This window comes from Poecilia reticulata, chromosome 7, assembly GCF_904066995.2.
Source record: "Poecilia reticulata chromosome 7, P_reticulata-male-v2, whole genome shotgun sequence".
NCBI lineage: Eukaryota > Metazoa > Chordata > Actinopteri > Cyprinodontiformes > Poeciliidae > Poecilia > Poecilia reticulata.
Window position 1 is genome coordinate 33,244,332 of NC_088836.1, and position 16,079 is coordinate 33,260,410.

At 40.4% G+C, this 16,079-nt stretch overlaps 3 protein-coding genes across 4 annotated transcripts in view; all 3 read right to left on the minus strand.

The window, feature by feature from the left end:
- The window catches only part of LOC145552127 (polymeric immunoglobulin receptor-like), a 5,847-nt gene extending 4,548 nt beyond the window's left edge, over window positions 1-1,299 (minus strand). The window contains exons 1-2 of the mRNA XM_081608525.1: window positions 1,021-1,299; window positions 130-465 (exon numbers count right to left, since the gene is read on the minus strand). Of these exons, the coding sequence (XP_081464651.1) occupies window positions 130-465; window positions 1,021-1,054 (370 nt within the window). The 5' untranslated portion in view covers window positions 1,055-1,299. The remainder of the gene's footprint in view (window positions 1-129; window positions 466-1,020) is intronic.
- Window positions 1-15,786, minus strand: part of LOC145552319 (polymeric immunoglobulin receptor-like) — a 23,252-nt gene extending 7,466 nt beyond the window's left edge. Inside the window, exons 1-8 of one of the 2 annotated variants that reach the window (XM_081609375.1) lie at window positions 14,656-15,786; window positions 13,301-14,310; window positions 12,027-12,362; window positions 11,367-11,681; window positions 11,116-11,184; window positions 10,780-10,890; window positions 10,458-10,495; window positions 8,608-9,249 (exon numbers count right to left, since the gene is read on the minus strand). In XM_081609375.1, coding sequence (XP_081465501.1) covers window positions 9,019-9,249; window positions 10,458-10,495; window positions 10,780-10,890; window positions 11,116-11,184; window positions 11,367-11,681; window positions 12,027-12,362; window positions 13,301-13,340 — 1,140 coding nt within the window. In that variant the 5' untranslated portion in view covers window positions 13,341-14,310; window positions 14,656-15,786 and the 3' untranslated portion in view covers window positions 8,608-9,018. Of the gene's footprint in view, window positions 1-8,607; window positions 9,250-10,457; window positions 10,496-10,779; window positions 10,891-11,115; window positions 11,185-11,366; window positions 11,682-12,026; window positions 12,410-13,300; window positions 14,311-14,655 lie in introns of those variants that run through there. The other variant, XM_081609376.1, reaches the window with a different exon arrangement.
- LOC103468083 (uncharacterized) lies at window positions 3,401-7,359 on the minus strand. Its single transcript, XM_008414936.3, has 2 exons — window positions 6,887-7,359; window positions 3,401-5,465 (listed from the first exon to the last, which is right to left on the minus strand). Exons 1-2 carry the CDS (start codon window positions 6,927-6,929, stop codon window positions 3,808-3,810), a joined length of 1,701 nt encoding a protein of 566 aa, XP_008413158.2. The 5' UTR covers window positions 6,930-7,359; the 3' UTR covers window positions 3,401-3,807.
- Window positions 15,787-16,079: the final 293 nt, after the last annotated feature.

Below are 16,079 nucleotides of genomic sequence, written 5' to 3' on the forward strand. Positions count from 1 at the left end.
TTAATTTGATGACAATTTTACTAAACAATTTTAAAAACTGATAAACTGTAGAAACACAAAGCTTCCAGTTTTCACTCAGACTGGATAGTTACATTTTCTCAAAGAGAATTTAGCAGCTTTGAGACTCACCTTCAGGAACAACCAGGTCAAAGTCCTGGTATGAATATCTGGATGAAGACGTCCTCAATCCACATCGGTACCGTCCTGAGTCAGACCGGGTCAGAGCTGAGATGCTCACAACGAAATTATATTGATTGTTCCCATCAGGTTCAATCCCGTATCGTCCTCTTTTATCTGATGTTTTATGTGTTTCAATGAGAATGTTTTCATTTTTACAGTTTTCCCAACAGAAGATCTTCCATTGTCCAGATGAAGAAAAGGAACATATAACGTTGATGTTTCCTCCAGGAACTCTGTAGAAGCGGTTGACAGGATCACCGGTTCTGGTGTCGGTGATGTGCAGAGCTGCAGAACAGACCAGCAGTTAACTTCCTGTCAGGTTCTGCAGTGAGACCACAGCTTGTTCTGATTCAGTTACTCTAATGGACCGGCACCAACCGGGAGCAAAACTTCACATATCTGAAACAAACTCCTGATCAACATGTTGGAAAACCTGTAAGAATCAAAACACTAAAACTGAGAAGATCTGAAACGATCCGACTGAAAAAGTGGAAAAATGATCAAAAATAGCTTCAAATCTTAAATGTTGCAGCTTTAGTGTCCAGGAATCAGAAACATCTCAACCAAACGACCTCAGGACTTTAAACATTCTTTGATTTCCTCAGTTTTAGACTGAAGGACGAATAAAAAGCTCTAAAAACTGATAACTCATAAAACATGAATATGAAGCCAGTCGGCTTTAGTTTTACTCTGGTTATTCTAGAAACTTCAGCTTCCTGTTTTAAAGCTGATCAAACTCTCATCCGGATGCTGAAGTTTCACAGTTTCTGTTTATATGAACAAGATAATAAATGACTGATAAAGTGTTTCAAATGTCAAGGATAAAGAAAAGTGACTCACAGAGGCAGACGAGGCAGAACCAGGTGATGATCATGTTGACTCTGATGGTTCTTTTCTTTTACCAAGTTTAACTTCTCTGAAGTTGTTCCTCTTCTAATGAAAATGTTTACTCACTTCCTGCTTCTGCTTTTCAGCTGCAGCCTCGTGTATTTATAACTGTGCAGCCTGACAGCATCACTGTGTCTTAACGCTTATTTGCATTTACAAATCATTTCACACCCAAACATTATGTTTCCAAGACATTTGATTAAAAGCTGCAGAGATGAGATAAATAAATAGGACCTGATACAAAACTTATAAGACCTGATACAAAACTTATAAAACTAATTAATTGCGTATTACAACCCTGACAGCCAATTGTCTGTGTGACGAACTGTGTTTATGGTTTAAATTTGTTTTTAGTTGTCATTTTGCTGCACAAAAGTATAGAATAAACAACTTCTCTTCAAAATACAAGATTATAAAAAAACAACCCTTGGCTTCCAGTTGAAATACTTCTGTAAATCAGCTCTTTAATTAGACTAGTAAAATTCAACTAAACCGTTAAGTAAAAGCAAAAGATGAAGAAAAACGATTAAACTATGTTTTCGTTCACTGCAGGTTTTAATGCTCAGTTGTGACTTTTTATAAAATCCTTTCTTTTTGAGTTGTTCTCATTTCCAAATATATACGACCTGTGTGATTTAAAGTGGGAACTGCAAATGACCTGCAAGTGGCCCGTATGCACAGTAGAGGGCGCAATAACCTGACAGAGAGCGCTCAGTGTTTTGCCAACAGGCATTAAATGAAGTAGAAAAAGAAGTGCTCAGTGTTTGTGGAAGTAAACCTGGATGCTAATGATGCAGCACATCTTACGATGTTGAAGCTGTTGTTCGACCGCAGACACCAAATGAACTTAATCCTCGTTACAGTCCGCCCTGGTTGTTGCTTTTCTTTCCGTTTGCATGAATCAGGACGCAGAAGAGAGACATTTGTTGAATGTCGAGGATCAATGTTCAGGTCGGATGAATGCGACCGGGCCGTACGGACTCAGCTCTGTACGTCAGATCAGATACGCATCGGATTTAGAACCAAATATCCAAATGGCCTTCAAAAAAAATCCAATCTGTTTTGTTCAGACTGTCATGAAAAACTTTGTGCGTCGACGTTCTAGTCAAAGGAAAATTTACTCCAATAAAACTTTTAGAAGTCAACCTTTAAAACGAGTATTAGAGAAACATCTAAGACATACAGTAGAATATTATTCAGTACAATTAATGAGGTTGTGCTTGTGTGTTTTCTGTTTTAACTTTGCTTTAATCCGTTTCTTTCTGTATCCAAACATTAGAAGTTATAATCATGGACAAATTGAGTTTTGATAATTGTATCAGTAGTAACAACTAGCAATAAATAATTTGTGATTTTAATGGATTATTCTGTTGGAAATGTTTATGTCTTCATCAGTAAGTTCAGGGTCAGGATGTGACTCAGATGGTGTGAGTGAAAAGGAGAAGCTGAGTGAGATGAAAGGCAAGAGGCAATGAAGCGGAACATGATAAGATACAACCTGAGCATAAAGACGAAGTTCATCATCAGCTTTCACACGTTTCAGAACATCTAAGGGTTTTATCTGTAGTTTGGTATTTGTGCAACATGAACGGATTATGATTTGACTGTCTTGAACTGAACTGACCGTCTGAAGTCGGGGATGACGCACCTGAGAGTAACGGGAAGGAACCGGATCTTTGTAAAGACGACCAGACAGTCGCAGAACCACAAAGCAGGAACTCCAGAGTTTTACAATAAACCAGGCTTATTACTACATAAACAAGCCAAACAAAATAAACTTATTTGTTTCATGTTTTTATTTTTAAACTTAAGCTTTAACACAAAAGTGATGGCACTGCATAAAAAATAAAATGTTTAACTTTGAACATAATGAGCAGATTTTTTATAAACAGTGTGTGAATCTTCGAGGCCTACTTCCCCTTATTCTCTAGTTTATCCATCATTATTGGATGGATGAAAGTTAAAGACTTAAAAAATCACATCACAGAAACAAATGTTGAAAATGATCCAACAGGCTGAGCAACAAAATATTTAGTTACAGGTACCATCATTTGTGTTTCAATAGTGTGTTTTTTTTTAATAATTAGCTTGAACCAAAAATCAAAAGCAATGTCTGATTTTCAAAGCTTAATTTTAACACTTGTGCGTGCGAGTACTGAAGTTTAACGTGTGTAGGGTTGGTTGGACCCCATTTCTACATTTTTATTATTGCTCTTGACAGTTTCAAGTTATTTCAGTGACCATTGTGGGTTTTTTGGTCATAAACACGAGAGGTGAAACAATTTTGTCAATGTGTGAATAGAAAAGTAAACCAGGAAGAAAGCAGAGCAGATGAAACAGAGGAGAGCAGAAGATTTATTGTTTATTCTTAAAAATAAAGGTTTTTATGCTTGTGATCAGTACAGTTCTATCCAAACACTTCACTTGTGTTTTAGACCAGAAACGTTTAGAAACAATTGGATATAAATGCTGTTTTAGGGAGACTTCCTGGCTTCTAATGGCTTTCTAAAGTCTGCTGCTGAGGTGGGTGTTGACCTGAATCATCAGATAAATTACCAAGCAGCAGCAACAATCCAGGACTCTGCAAATCCAAAAGACATTACGTCCCAGTTTGGGACCCTGGACCAGAAACCCAGACAACTAAAGCCCATGGTATCACCGGGCTTCCAGGAGAGGAAGGAGAGGAAGAGGAAGATTTCCTGTGGACTCCTCTCTAGAATAAAAATTGTACTTATGTAATTAAACTACATCCTCTCCTATGTGGACCCTCATGTGTCTGTTTAAATGAGGCTTTTGGTAAAATCTTTTCCCACAGATATGACAGCCGTAGGGTTTTTCTCCCGTGTGGATCCTCTTGTGTTTGTTTAAATTTGATTTGTGGTTAAATCTTTGTCCACAAACGTGACAACCAAACGGTTTGTCTCCTGTGTGGATCCTCTGGTGGATGTTTAAAGTTGACTTTTGATTAAAACTTTGTCCACAAACATCACAACCAAACGGTTTGTCCCCAGTGTGGATCCGGATGTGCTTGTTTAAACTCGACTTTTGGTTGAATCCTTTCCCACAAACATCACAACCAAAAGGTTTGTCTCCTGTATGAATCCTCATGTGTTTGTTTACAGCTGACTTATCACTAAATCTTTGACCACAAACGTCACAAACAAATGGCTTTTCTCCAGTGTGGATTCTGATGTGTATGTTTAAATGTGACCTTCTGTTGAATCGTTGCTCACAAAAAAGACAACCGAATGGTTTATCTCCTGTGTGAATCCTCATGTGCTTCTTTAAATTAGCCTTAAGGCTAAACGTCTGTCCACAGACATCACAAGCAAACGGTTTGTCTCCAGTGTGAACTCGTGTGTGCATGTTTAAATCTGCCTTTCGACAGAATCTTTTCCCACAAACGTCACAACAAAAGGGTTTTTCTTCCATGTGGACTCTCTTGTGTTTGTTTAAATCTGACTTTTTGTTAAATCTTTGCTCACAATCATCACAGTGAAACGGTTTCTCCTCTGAGTGGTTCCTCATGTGCAGATTTAAGCTCGACTTTTGGTTAAATCTTAGTTCACACGCACTGCAACTGAACGGTTTCTCTCCGGTGTGGATTCTCCTGTGAATTTTTAGGTGAGACTTCTGGTTAAATCTTTGTCCACAGACGTCGCAGCTGAATGGTTTCTCTCCTGTGTGGATTCTCAGGTGTCGGTTTAAAGAGTTTTTTAGGTTGAAACCTTTACCACAGTCATCACAGGTAAAACCTTTTAAATCAGTTTGGATGTTCGCTGAGTCGACGTTTTTAGCCAAACAGTTTTTTCCTGAACTGTGTCTCTGTAGGGAGCGCTTGTTACCCAACTGTTCGCTGCAGTCAGAGCAGCTCAGCGACTTGTTGGCTGCAGCTCTAGTTTCCTTCCAGTCGTCCTCACTGTCCTCAGATTCAGAGCCGGAGTCTGACCGTTGGTGTGGCTGAAACTCAGGATGGTTCACACCACCACCACCATCATCCTCCTCTTCATCATCACTGACCTCCGTCTCTGAAGAGCTGGAAGTGTCTCCAGCAGCGTGCAGCTCTGGGTTCCTGCTGGACTCTGCTCCTCCACCGTCCTCTTCATCTGCTTTCATCTGGCCAGCTGAGCTGCTGGTTGGAAGATCTCCGTCTCCTGGCTGATGAAGCTGTGAGAACAGAGGTTTATCTTCTTCATCCTCACTCTTCATAAGAACCACAGTCAGTGGAAACCTGGTGGGATCGGACTCCTCCTTCACACTGAGCTCTTCATCCTCTGGGCTGCTCCAGATTTCCTCCTCTTCCTCCTTGACGTGAAGACGCTCTGCGTCCTGCTGGTCTCCACCAGGACTCGGCTCTTCATTAGCTTCTTCTTTAACCAGCAGCCTCTCCTGAACATCTACAGAAAACACATTGTGAACAATTAGAGTTTAACATTTCTAAGGTAAAACAGATTAGTGGAAGAATCTGATTAACATCATCAGGTAACGATGCTGAGATTAACCACATGTTGATTAATGAAGCAATCAGTAATCTACCAGAGTTCTGACCAGAACCAGGAACCAGAACCTGGACCGGCTGTAGATGTTTGGGATCATTTTAGGTTGATTTTGGCTTTTCCTCCTGACCATGAACTGTTAACGGAGCGATGAATCCAACCTACAAACTTGTGAAAAAACATTTGTTTTTCAGAATAACAGCCTGATTTTTAAATATAGTTTCCTCCTTCTGCAATCCAGCCTCTGTTTTATCTGAGGTTGAAGGTTAAACCATCCTTTGACAGTAAAAATCAGAGATGACGTCGTGGATCCATCACATTCCACTCACTGTAAATGAGTTTTGGTAAGCAAACTATTACAGTACTAAGTTTATAAACTAAAATCTCAAATGTCTATGTAAACAGTTGAAAAGCAGAAAAGTCTCTGCAGTCATGGAGGGACAGTAAAGTTTGAGATGTTTATTTTTGCACATTTTCTAAGGATCAAGTGAAAAATCTCGACTCAGAGCTTCTCATTCATGTTTTTCTAAAACATTAGAGCCATTTATCTCTGGATGGACGAGCAGCTCAGACCTGCTGAGTGATCGCTCCGACTAAAACTAACGAGGGAAACTAAAAACCTGACGACGACATTCAGTAAAAAAGGACAGGAAGTTTTGTTGTGTCTTAAGATCATTTTACAGATGTTAAATCACCGCGAACTGCCTCATGAGTAGATATCAGCGCATCCCAAGATTTTCTTCTTATTCTGTTTTGTTCATTTTTATTTTACTTATTGCTCAGTAGCGTGTTGAATGTCTGCTGCCCTGTAAAATGAACAACAATGTCATTTAAGTTTAAAAATGTTCATAAAATATACAGCTATTGTCTGTTCTGTTTGTCAGAGGTAGCAACAAAGAACAGTATCAATTTTAACATATTCATAATCTTTCCTGGTTATTTTGATATGATTGTGGCAATGTTTTATTTATGTTTGTTTTGTTTTACTTCTTATGAAACTGGGCAAAGTAGAGTATGTCGCACACGAATAATATGCATGTGTTTGGGCACATATTTTAAAAAGGGGCTCATTTTTAAACCATCTCTAACTTTGTGGCATTTTGATCAGGGATCGACGCAGCCCCCTACTCGTTTAAAAACATCCGCCTTGCGCGGTCACCAGATAAACTGGCCACCAGTAGATCTGACACACCGTAACAAGCCTCAAATACAGACGGCAGATTCACTAGTTCTCATTCAGGTAAATCCGTCATCTTCCTAAAAGTTGCTGCTAAACTATAACTAAAGTCCAAAGTGGATGTGAAGAAGGAGAAGACACCGACCTGACGTTTCCATCTGAGCGTCAGAGCTAAACGCAGAATCCATGTTTCTGTGTTTCTCCTCTTCTGCTGCTTCCAGTCGCTGTTTGAGCTGCTGTCTCTACATTTCCGGTAGCGTTTTTGTCTCCAGACCGTTCCGTAAAATGCTACAGTTCAATTTTAACCCGCCTTACGACCAAAACCAGAAGAAAAGCCTCCGGTCACAGCGACTGGACTGAAGAGAGGCTGGAGTCTGCGCACTGGGAGGAGAGAGGCCCCAACACACATCAAAGGAACAAAAACCCGGAAGTCCCGCCTACACAGGGCTACGAGTCAGTCTGTCCGCCATATTGGTTGGGAAAAGGCGAGCTATGTAAACATTAGTAATCGAAAGTTTGGCTGTTTTAACTGGTAGAAAAGTAACTGACCATGAAAATCAGATTTTAGACGTTTTTAATTTATTTTGCTGCAAAAATATTTTATTAATACTGATTTGAAATATATAAAGGATCTGTTATTTTTGGCTTAACAAATTTAAAAAGCTAAGCAGATCATGACAATTCGTTCAAATATGCACATTTTAGAATATGAAAGGAAAATTAGTGCCATGCAAAACTATTAATACCCATTAAAACCGTCTTTTAACGCGTTTGTTAGCTGATGTCAGTCTGAACTAACAGTTTGTACAAAAAAGGAACCAAATGTAAAATGAAAAGCAAAAAGACGAACCAGCAGTTTTATAATGTCTAAGGAAACTAGATTTAAAATATAAAATAATCAAAATAGAAATGAGAGTAGCTTCAACTGCAGCATATCTGAGGAGCTCCTCACAACTGTAGCTTCTGTTTTTCATGGTACCAACATCCAGACGACCACATCGTCATTTCAGGTTGAGCAGGTGGAGCCTAAATCCACCTGCTCTGTCCTCTGCCCGCAGCAGGAGAGCAGAGCTGCATCTGAGCCAGTAACGTGCGGTGACGTTCATAGCTGGTGAGGCGCCGATTTACTTAGAATCGGATTTACAAATCTAGACCCCTGCATGTTATTGTTTACGTAAGGAAATTTTGCGCATGCGCACAATGCTGGAGGGCAAAAAGGCTATTCTTTAACATGTGATGCTTAGCCGCGCCGCCGCCGCAGAATAATTCCGTTACCTCAATCAAATTTAGACATGTAGATATTATTAATTTCGTGCTGTGCTTAACAGCAAAGGGAGAAACCGTTAAAGTACAACTCAAAACCACGTCTTTCTCACTCTGTCAGCGCAGCTCGTGTATCTGTTACTGTGTCTTACTCTGCAGTTGTGAAGCCGCAATATCTGGGATCATGAGCGCCCCCAGCGATGAGGCAGGAGAACTGCATGCCTCACCTCGAATCTGTTCTCTGCCGTTTCTGATCGCTCCTCAGCACACGAAACACGTTACAGTTGGTGACAATAAAAACACAGTACATTAAATACATAAGCTAAATTATGGAAAATCAGTTCATACATTAAATGTTTTTTTAGTCATTTGATTGGCGACGTACAGACAGGAGGAGCATGCCCTCATAGAGTGGCAGCCGGTGCAGTTAGTGAGAGGTTGCGCGATCCCAGGTGAGGCTCAGCTCGCTGCTGCCTCACCTGATTCACTTCTGAGCATCCATCCATTTTCTTACACCCTTGTCCCTCAGTGGGGTCAGGAGGTGCTGGTGCCTATATCCAGCTAACGTTCCGGGTGAGAGGCGGGGTCACCTGGACGGGTCACCTGGACAGGTCGCCAGTCTGTCGCAGGGCAACACAGAGACACACAACCATGCACACACACACTCACACCTAGGGGCAATTTAGACAGACCAATTAACCTGACAGTCATGTTTCTGGACTGTGGGAGGAAACCGGAGTACCTGGAGAAAACCCACCATGCACAGGGAGAACATGGAGACTCCATGCAGAAAGACTGGGAATCGAACCCAGAACCTTCTTGCTGCAAGGCAACAGCTCTACCAACTGCACCACTGTGCGCTTCTGAGCATTTGAATGGGAAAATGCAAAAATTCAGCGATTTTGAAGAAAAAACCATCAGATTTGGTTAAATTAAATGAAAAATAGGTACTTTATAGTACAAACCACAGGGTGAAAATGTCTATAAATTATTTTATTATTATACATTATAATTTCATGGTGACAGGTGAGGCTCTGCCTCACCTGTCTCCCCTGACTGCATGTCACTGATCTGAGCTGTGTTAGAGTACAGCGGCTCTTCCTTGGATCGGTTCAGAGCCGTCATTCGGACCGTGGCGTAGACAACATCGTTATTGGTTCCGCCTGACGCTCTGACAGGAGAATCAGAACTTCTTTTAAAGAACTTCACCTCAGCGTAGGCGACTTTAGTGAAGTCATCCACAGCCTGAGAAGTAAGAAACAGAAAACAAGTTAAATGTTGCAGCTGATCCGATCCAGAACCAAAACAGTCTCTGTGGTTTTAGCAAGTAATGTACAGTTTGTGTCCAGGATGTGTGGGGTCTGCAGAGATGTTAGCGGCCCTTTTCCTGACCCTGGATCTGGAGCAGATCTGCTGCCTTTGGACCAGTTTGATCTCAGAGATACTTACAGTAAATCCCAAAATTATTTATACCTTTGACAGATTATTTTCATCAAGCGGTTGGTAAATAAACTCCTTGGTTTTGAAGATAAGACCCATCAAAAAGAAAAAAATGACGATTTGAAAATCATTCTAAAGTTTCTCAATAATAAATGGGAACATCTTCGACATCACGGCATCAAACCTTACTGAGCTGCTTTCTCCAGGTTTTTCTTTGACATTTCGCTGATTTATTTCTAGTGAAAGTGTTTGAGGTTGGAATGCCTCCATGCCATCACCCTAATCTCTACCTCCAGGATTCCAGTTGGACCGCTCCAACATTTTAATTAGGGCTGGGAATATTTTACTAGCTCATGATTTGGTTCAATTCTGATTTTTGAGGCTTCAATTTGATTCAGAATCAATTCTTGTCATCGATGCACAGAAACACTGAGGTCAAGCTGCCAGTTGTTCCTCGATGGTCTGAGATCCATCAGGAAAGTAAAGAGGATCTTCACTGTTTCTGTCCCAAACCGTGGAAAAACCCAATGAATCACTTAAGATCTGTTCATCATCTCCAAACCTTTACGAAGCTTTTAAAGCAGCTTTTCTCTTATTCATGCCTTGTGCTTTTTATTTTTGCTGTGCAGGATTTGTTTGCTGTAAAATGTTATAAAAATAAAATTTACTGCAGCAATCAGGTTAAATAATGCAGATCCCTCAACCTGGTGTCTTTGGATTAAAAGGAACAATCAGGAGTGACGTCATTTACCTCCAGAATTACAGCAACTTCCTGTCTTGTACAGGAAGTTGCCCAACAGAAGTTTGTGTTGTACAAACATCTGTTGCTCTGGTTACCAGAGCATAAAAAAGGTTTTTGCTGCACCGACATTGAACTGCTGCTGACTCAGCTTCCTGCAGCTAATTACAACATAACCACAATAAATGACAACAGAGAAGGTTTGATTTCAGCTCAGTGCGATCTAAACTTGGACATTTTGCTTGAAAAGCTGGTAATCGTCCCTCAGACTCACCGGATTGTCTGCAGCGTTCTCCGTTTGCACAGCAGGACCTGAGAACGTTTCAGAAGAGAAATAAAACTATATTCATGAATCCTTTTAAAAACTGCATCTGCTGAGAATCTCAACCATCAATGTCATTTAGTTTACATGAGGATTAAATTCATGATGTTGCAAACTGAACTCAAACATAAAAAACATTGATAGAGGGCCTAACAGCCAACAACTGGCTCTAAAACATGGAGGCTTTAGGAATGTCAGGAAACATGAACTGCTGGCAGAAAGAGCCCAACCTGAGCAGGGCCTTCCTGTTTCCACCACATGAGCTTCCTGTTACCTTGCTGAGCTGCTGCAGACCTTCTTCTGCACCAAACCAGCAGAACCACAGAGAGGATGATGATGATGATGGTCAGAGTTGAACCCACAACCAGCAGAAGATCTAGAGAGGCTTGGGAAGAACCACAGGTTTGGTTAACATGGAGTCATGGTCCATTAATGCAGAGACAATTCAGGACATTCATGGATTAATCATAATTATAATTTAAACTGCACCAATTCAAATCCACTAAACCAGTCAACAGTAATCAGCCTGGTCGCTTCTGGTCAACAGGATTAAATATTTCTTCTCCTCTTGTTTGCTAAAGTTTCCTTCAGGTCTTCTTGAGTCACTCACTGAGGCTGGATGGAGACGTGGAGCTGAAACTCTGTGTGCTTGTTGGTGTGGAGGACGACGGGTCGACGGCTGGAAAAGAGACTTCAGTTTAGATTTTCTTCTCACTTATGAAATTTATTTATGTCATTTGCTAATAAAAACCTGAATCTATGAACCAGTATTCATATTTCTGTGCATCATAATCTGACATAAAGGCTTTGTGGACAGAAAGCAGCTTTAGATGTCAGATGAAGTTTTTTATTGAGACTCACCGTCTCCGACTGTGATGTTAAAGTCTCTGAATACATATGATCCATCATTTCTGTCCAGGGAACATCGGTACTGTCCAGAGTCAGACTGGGTCAGCTGGGTGATGGACACATACAGAACTCCACTTTCATACTGAATGATGTATTTGCCACCATCAGCTCTGCCTCCATTTGTGTCAATAAGAATATTTTCTCTGCATCTCCCTCTGCAGAGCTGTCCTCTTCTCAAGGATCCAGAGGATCCAAAGGAACAGGCGACTGTCAGTGAGCTGCCAGCTTCTTTATAGAGGTGATGATCTTTGCCTCCATCCAGCAGAGCTGATAGAATAATCATCAGTTACTGTCTGATCTCATTAACCCAGTTATAAATAAATACACAGAACGTAAAGCTCAGATAATAACTGTGCATCTGTTTAAGGAACAAAGCATATTCCCATTCTGCTCTACTCATAAACTCTGTCCTAACTGGTTAAACTGGTTCACAAATGCAGTAAATCAGGTAAAATGTCCCTTTATTATTAAACTTCTGATGGCTGATCTGTTAGCTGATAATGAATTAAATTAGTTCACAGATATTAAACTAAAATGAAGCTAATTTAACACCGTTAAAGCTTTAATCTCAAACTGAAATGAAACTTTTCAGCAGCTTTGATAAAAACTCACCTTCTACCAGATGAAGTCTGAAATCACAGAATTCAGCTGGTGATGAAGATCGGACCAAAGCCAGTGTGTAAAGTCCAGAGTCGGACCGGGTCAGTTCTGAGATCGCCGCAGTGAGAACATGACCAAATGCTGTAGAATATCTAACTCTGTATCGACCCGACTGAGCGTCCAGGCCTCGTGTTTGAACAAGAACGTTTCCTGCTTCACATTTCTCCCTGCAGAAAAACCTCCCTGCTCCGTCTCTTCTATAGAGACATGTCATTGTAACGTTTCCTCCAGGAACTCTGAAGATGTGAGTCGGTGCATCATCAGCTCTGCTGTTGTTGACCTGCAGAGCTGCAGAACGGATCACTGGTCAACAGCAGAACTTCCTGTAAATCATCCTGGTTTAAAAAACAGCACCGTTGTTAATCTACTGACTTATCAAACTAAAGACAGAAAGTTAAATAATAGAAAACTTTAAATGTTGCAGATCAAAAGTTGAAACATGAGAAACAATCAGAGACTTTAACAGGAACAGAAATTATTTAACATCTGAAATGAATAAATCTTTACTTTCACCGCCTGCAGGTCAGTTTCAGGAAGTAACTCGTTGTGGGGCTGAAATTCAGATTCCAGTTTCTAAGTCCGACCAGAACTCTGATGGTTCTGTTCACACGAGTCCAACAGATTCCTGAAACAACTGAAGCAACTGCATGATCCTTCCTCAGAGGAAAGACTGGAAACTGACAGGAAAGTTCGAGCAGAGCCAACGCTCAGCCGACTGCTGAAATGTGGCATGATGGTTTATTTATAAAAAGGTTAAACATTTAAATTTGAACGTGACGAAGCCTGACAGGAATCTAAGAAAATACATTCAGAAGAGGCGTGAGATGAAGAAACTAAACATGAGGAAATACAGCAGAGCTTAATCAGTAGTTTACTAATGAAACTACTTAGTACGAAGTATAATAAGGAAACCAAGACAAACACTTTACATGAGTCGGGTAAAAAGAATCAAACTTAGGAATAAACTAAACCTAAACTAACCGAATGACTAAACCTGCTGAAAGGAACTGAACAGGATGGGATGAAACTTACCAAGTTAAATCAGAAAGACAATCTGACACAACACCAGAACAAACTATGAACCCAACCAGGAAGAACTAATGTGGCAAAAACTATGAAACATGAATTAAAACCAAAAATCCTGAACACCCAGGAACTGAGACTGGAAACATGAACTTTCTGACCAAACTGGTCATCAGATGGAGACAACAATAAAAACAACTCACCGAGAAAGAAGCAGCAGAACCAAGTTAGACGAACGCTCATGCTGAACCTCTGGCGTTCTGCTTTTCTCTCTTCATCACTTCTATGTTTAAACTCCTTCAAATACTTCCTGTTTCCTTCAGTTTCTTAACTGCAGATATTTGCTTTACATCAACACATCTCTACCAGGAAAGAGTCTAAATGCAGCATCAGATATGACAAGATATGGGTGGAAATTAATAGTTTAGTTAATTACTAGCAAAACAGGTTAAAGGGAATTGAAATATGACTTTATGATGTTGATATACACACTTTTTAATCTGTTTTTTATTCTTGTCTGGATTTAATTGTTTCTGTTAATGTTTCTTATAGCAAAGCTGTGAAGAATGGAAATGGTTTAACTGTAAAACAGGTAATTGCTGTGATGTGTGGTTTGAAAGTGCAGCAGGCAGAGCCGTCGAGGAGATTTTATGAATTTAATGAACAAATAAACTTACAACAAAAACCACAGAGAACACAGGGAACCAGAGCAGAGCAAAAAACTGGAAACCAGATGAGAAGACGGCAGGGAGTGACGGAGAAAGAGAAGCAGCAGAGAGACGAGGAAATGAATCTCACACTAAACGACGACCAGATATCAGGAAGGAAATAAAACTGGAGAAACTTTAGAAAACTAGACAAGAAATAAACATAAAAACCAGAATCACTGAATTAAAGCTAAACTCATCTGATGAAAGAAAGAGACTAAAGATCACAGAATAAGAACCAGAGGTCCAGAACCAGAGTGCAGAACCAGAGTCAGACTGGGTCAGCTGGGTGATGGACACATACAGAACTCCACTTTCATACTGAATGATGTATTTGCCACCATCAGCTCTGCCTCCATTTGTCTCAATAAGAACATTTTCTCTGCATCTCCCTCTGCAGAGCTGTCCTCTTCTCAAGGATCCAGAGGATCCAAAGGAACAGGCGACTGTCAGTGAGCTGCCAGCTTCTTTATAGAGGTGATGATCTTTGCCTCCATCCAGCAGAGCTGATAGAATAATCATCAGTTACTGTCTGATCTCATTAACCCAGTTATAAATAAATACACAGAACGTAAAGCTCAGATAATAACTGTGCATCTGTTTAAGGAACAAAGCATATTCCCATTCTGCTCTACTCATAAACTCTGTCCTAACTGGTTAAACTGGTTCACAAATGCAGTAAATCAGGTAAAATGTCCCTTTATTATTAAACTTCTGCTGGCTGATCTGTTAGCTGATACTGAATTAAATTAGTTCACAGATATTAAACTAAAATGAAGCTAATTTAACACAGTTAAAGCTTTAATCTCAAACTGAAATGAAACTTTTCAGCAGCTTTGATAAAAACTCACCTTCTACCAGATGAAGTCTGAAATCACAGAATTCAGCTGGTGATGAAGATCGGACCAAAGCCAGTGTGTAAAGTCCAGAGTCGGACCGGGTCAGTTCTGAGATCGCCGCAGTGAGAACATGACCAAATGCTGTAGAATATCTAACTCTGTATCGACCCGACTGAGCGTCCAGGCCTCGTGTTTGAACAAGAACGTTTCCTGCTTCACATTTCTCCCTGCAGAAAAACCTCCCTGCTCCGTCTCTTCTATAGAGACATGTCATTGTAACGTTTCCTCCAGGAACTCTGAAGATGTGAGTCGGTGCATCATCAGCTCTGCTGTTGTTGACCTGCAGAGCTGCAGAACGGATCACTGGTCAACAGCAGAACTTCCTGTCAGGTCCTGCAGTCTGACCTCAACATGTTCTGCTTTCCAGTTCACTGCAGAAACAGCTGAATCATTCTGGTTAGATCATCATCGTTACCATGGAAACTCAATGTAAATCAGCCTGGTTTGGTTTAACATGCAACACAGATGTTAATCTACCGACTTATTACCAAACTAAAGACAGAAGGTTAAATAACTTGTTTTTAAGAGTTTTAAAAGTTGCAGTTCAGGCACCAAGATAGAAACTTTAACTAGAAGAGAAAACATTTAATAATATCTGAAATTAAGAATCTTTACTTTCACCGACTGCAGACGTCAGTTTAAGAAATAACTTATTCTGTCCCTGAACTTTAACCCTGATTCCAGTTTTAAGTCCATCCAGAACTCTGAAGGTTCTGTTCGCACGGGTCCAAAACAAGCGGATGATCCTTCCTCAGAGGAAAAACTGGAAACTGTCAGAAAAGCTGAAATGTGACTGAACTTAAACAGGCTTTGCATGATAATTAATACTGAACTGAACAGGACAAAGCAGAACAGAGAATCCACCCGGGAACAAAGAAAAGCCAGAAAGCTGGAAACGGGTGAATGAGGTTAAGACGGTTTAAAGACGAAATCAAAGAATTAAAAAGTCTCACAGAGGAAGAAGCAGCAGAACGAAGCTAGACGAGCGCTCCTGGTGAAGCTCTTCTGGTTCATCACGTCTATCATTAAAGATGCTCCTCCCTCCAACTCTTCCTGTTTCTCACCTGCAGAAATCTGCAGCTTTACATCAACACATCTTCTCTCTGGAAAAGGCTCAGATGCTTATAACATTTTTATTAAAAAGAAAATGGTGAAAGGAACAGGCCAACTTCACTGAAGCGTTCAGCTGCAGGGAGACAGCAGGATGGGTTTATTATAAAAACATAAATAAATTTACTAGTATTAACAGCAGTGAATTTGGAAAAACCACTACAGGCAACATCTGATCTCCACTTCTGGACAAAGTCAAACCGAAGCAGAACAACAGCTGCACTCCAAAAAACACGAAAAACATTAAAGATCCCAGATAAAGAGCA

Excerpts from the sequence above, each read along its gene's own strand:
- LOC103468083 (XM_008414936.3), bottom strand. The coding sequence starts at position 6,929 with ATGGATTCTGCGTTTAGCTCTGACGCTCAGATGGAAACGTCAG. Across the intron at positions 5,466-6,886 it reads CGCTCAGATGGAAACGTCAG|ATGTTCAGGAGAGGCTGCTG; the intron begins GTCGGTGTCTTC and ends TGTTTTCTGTAG.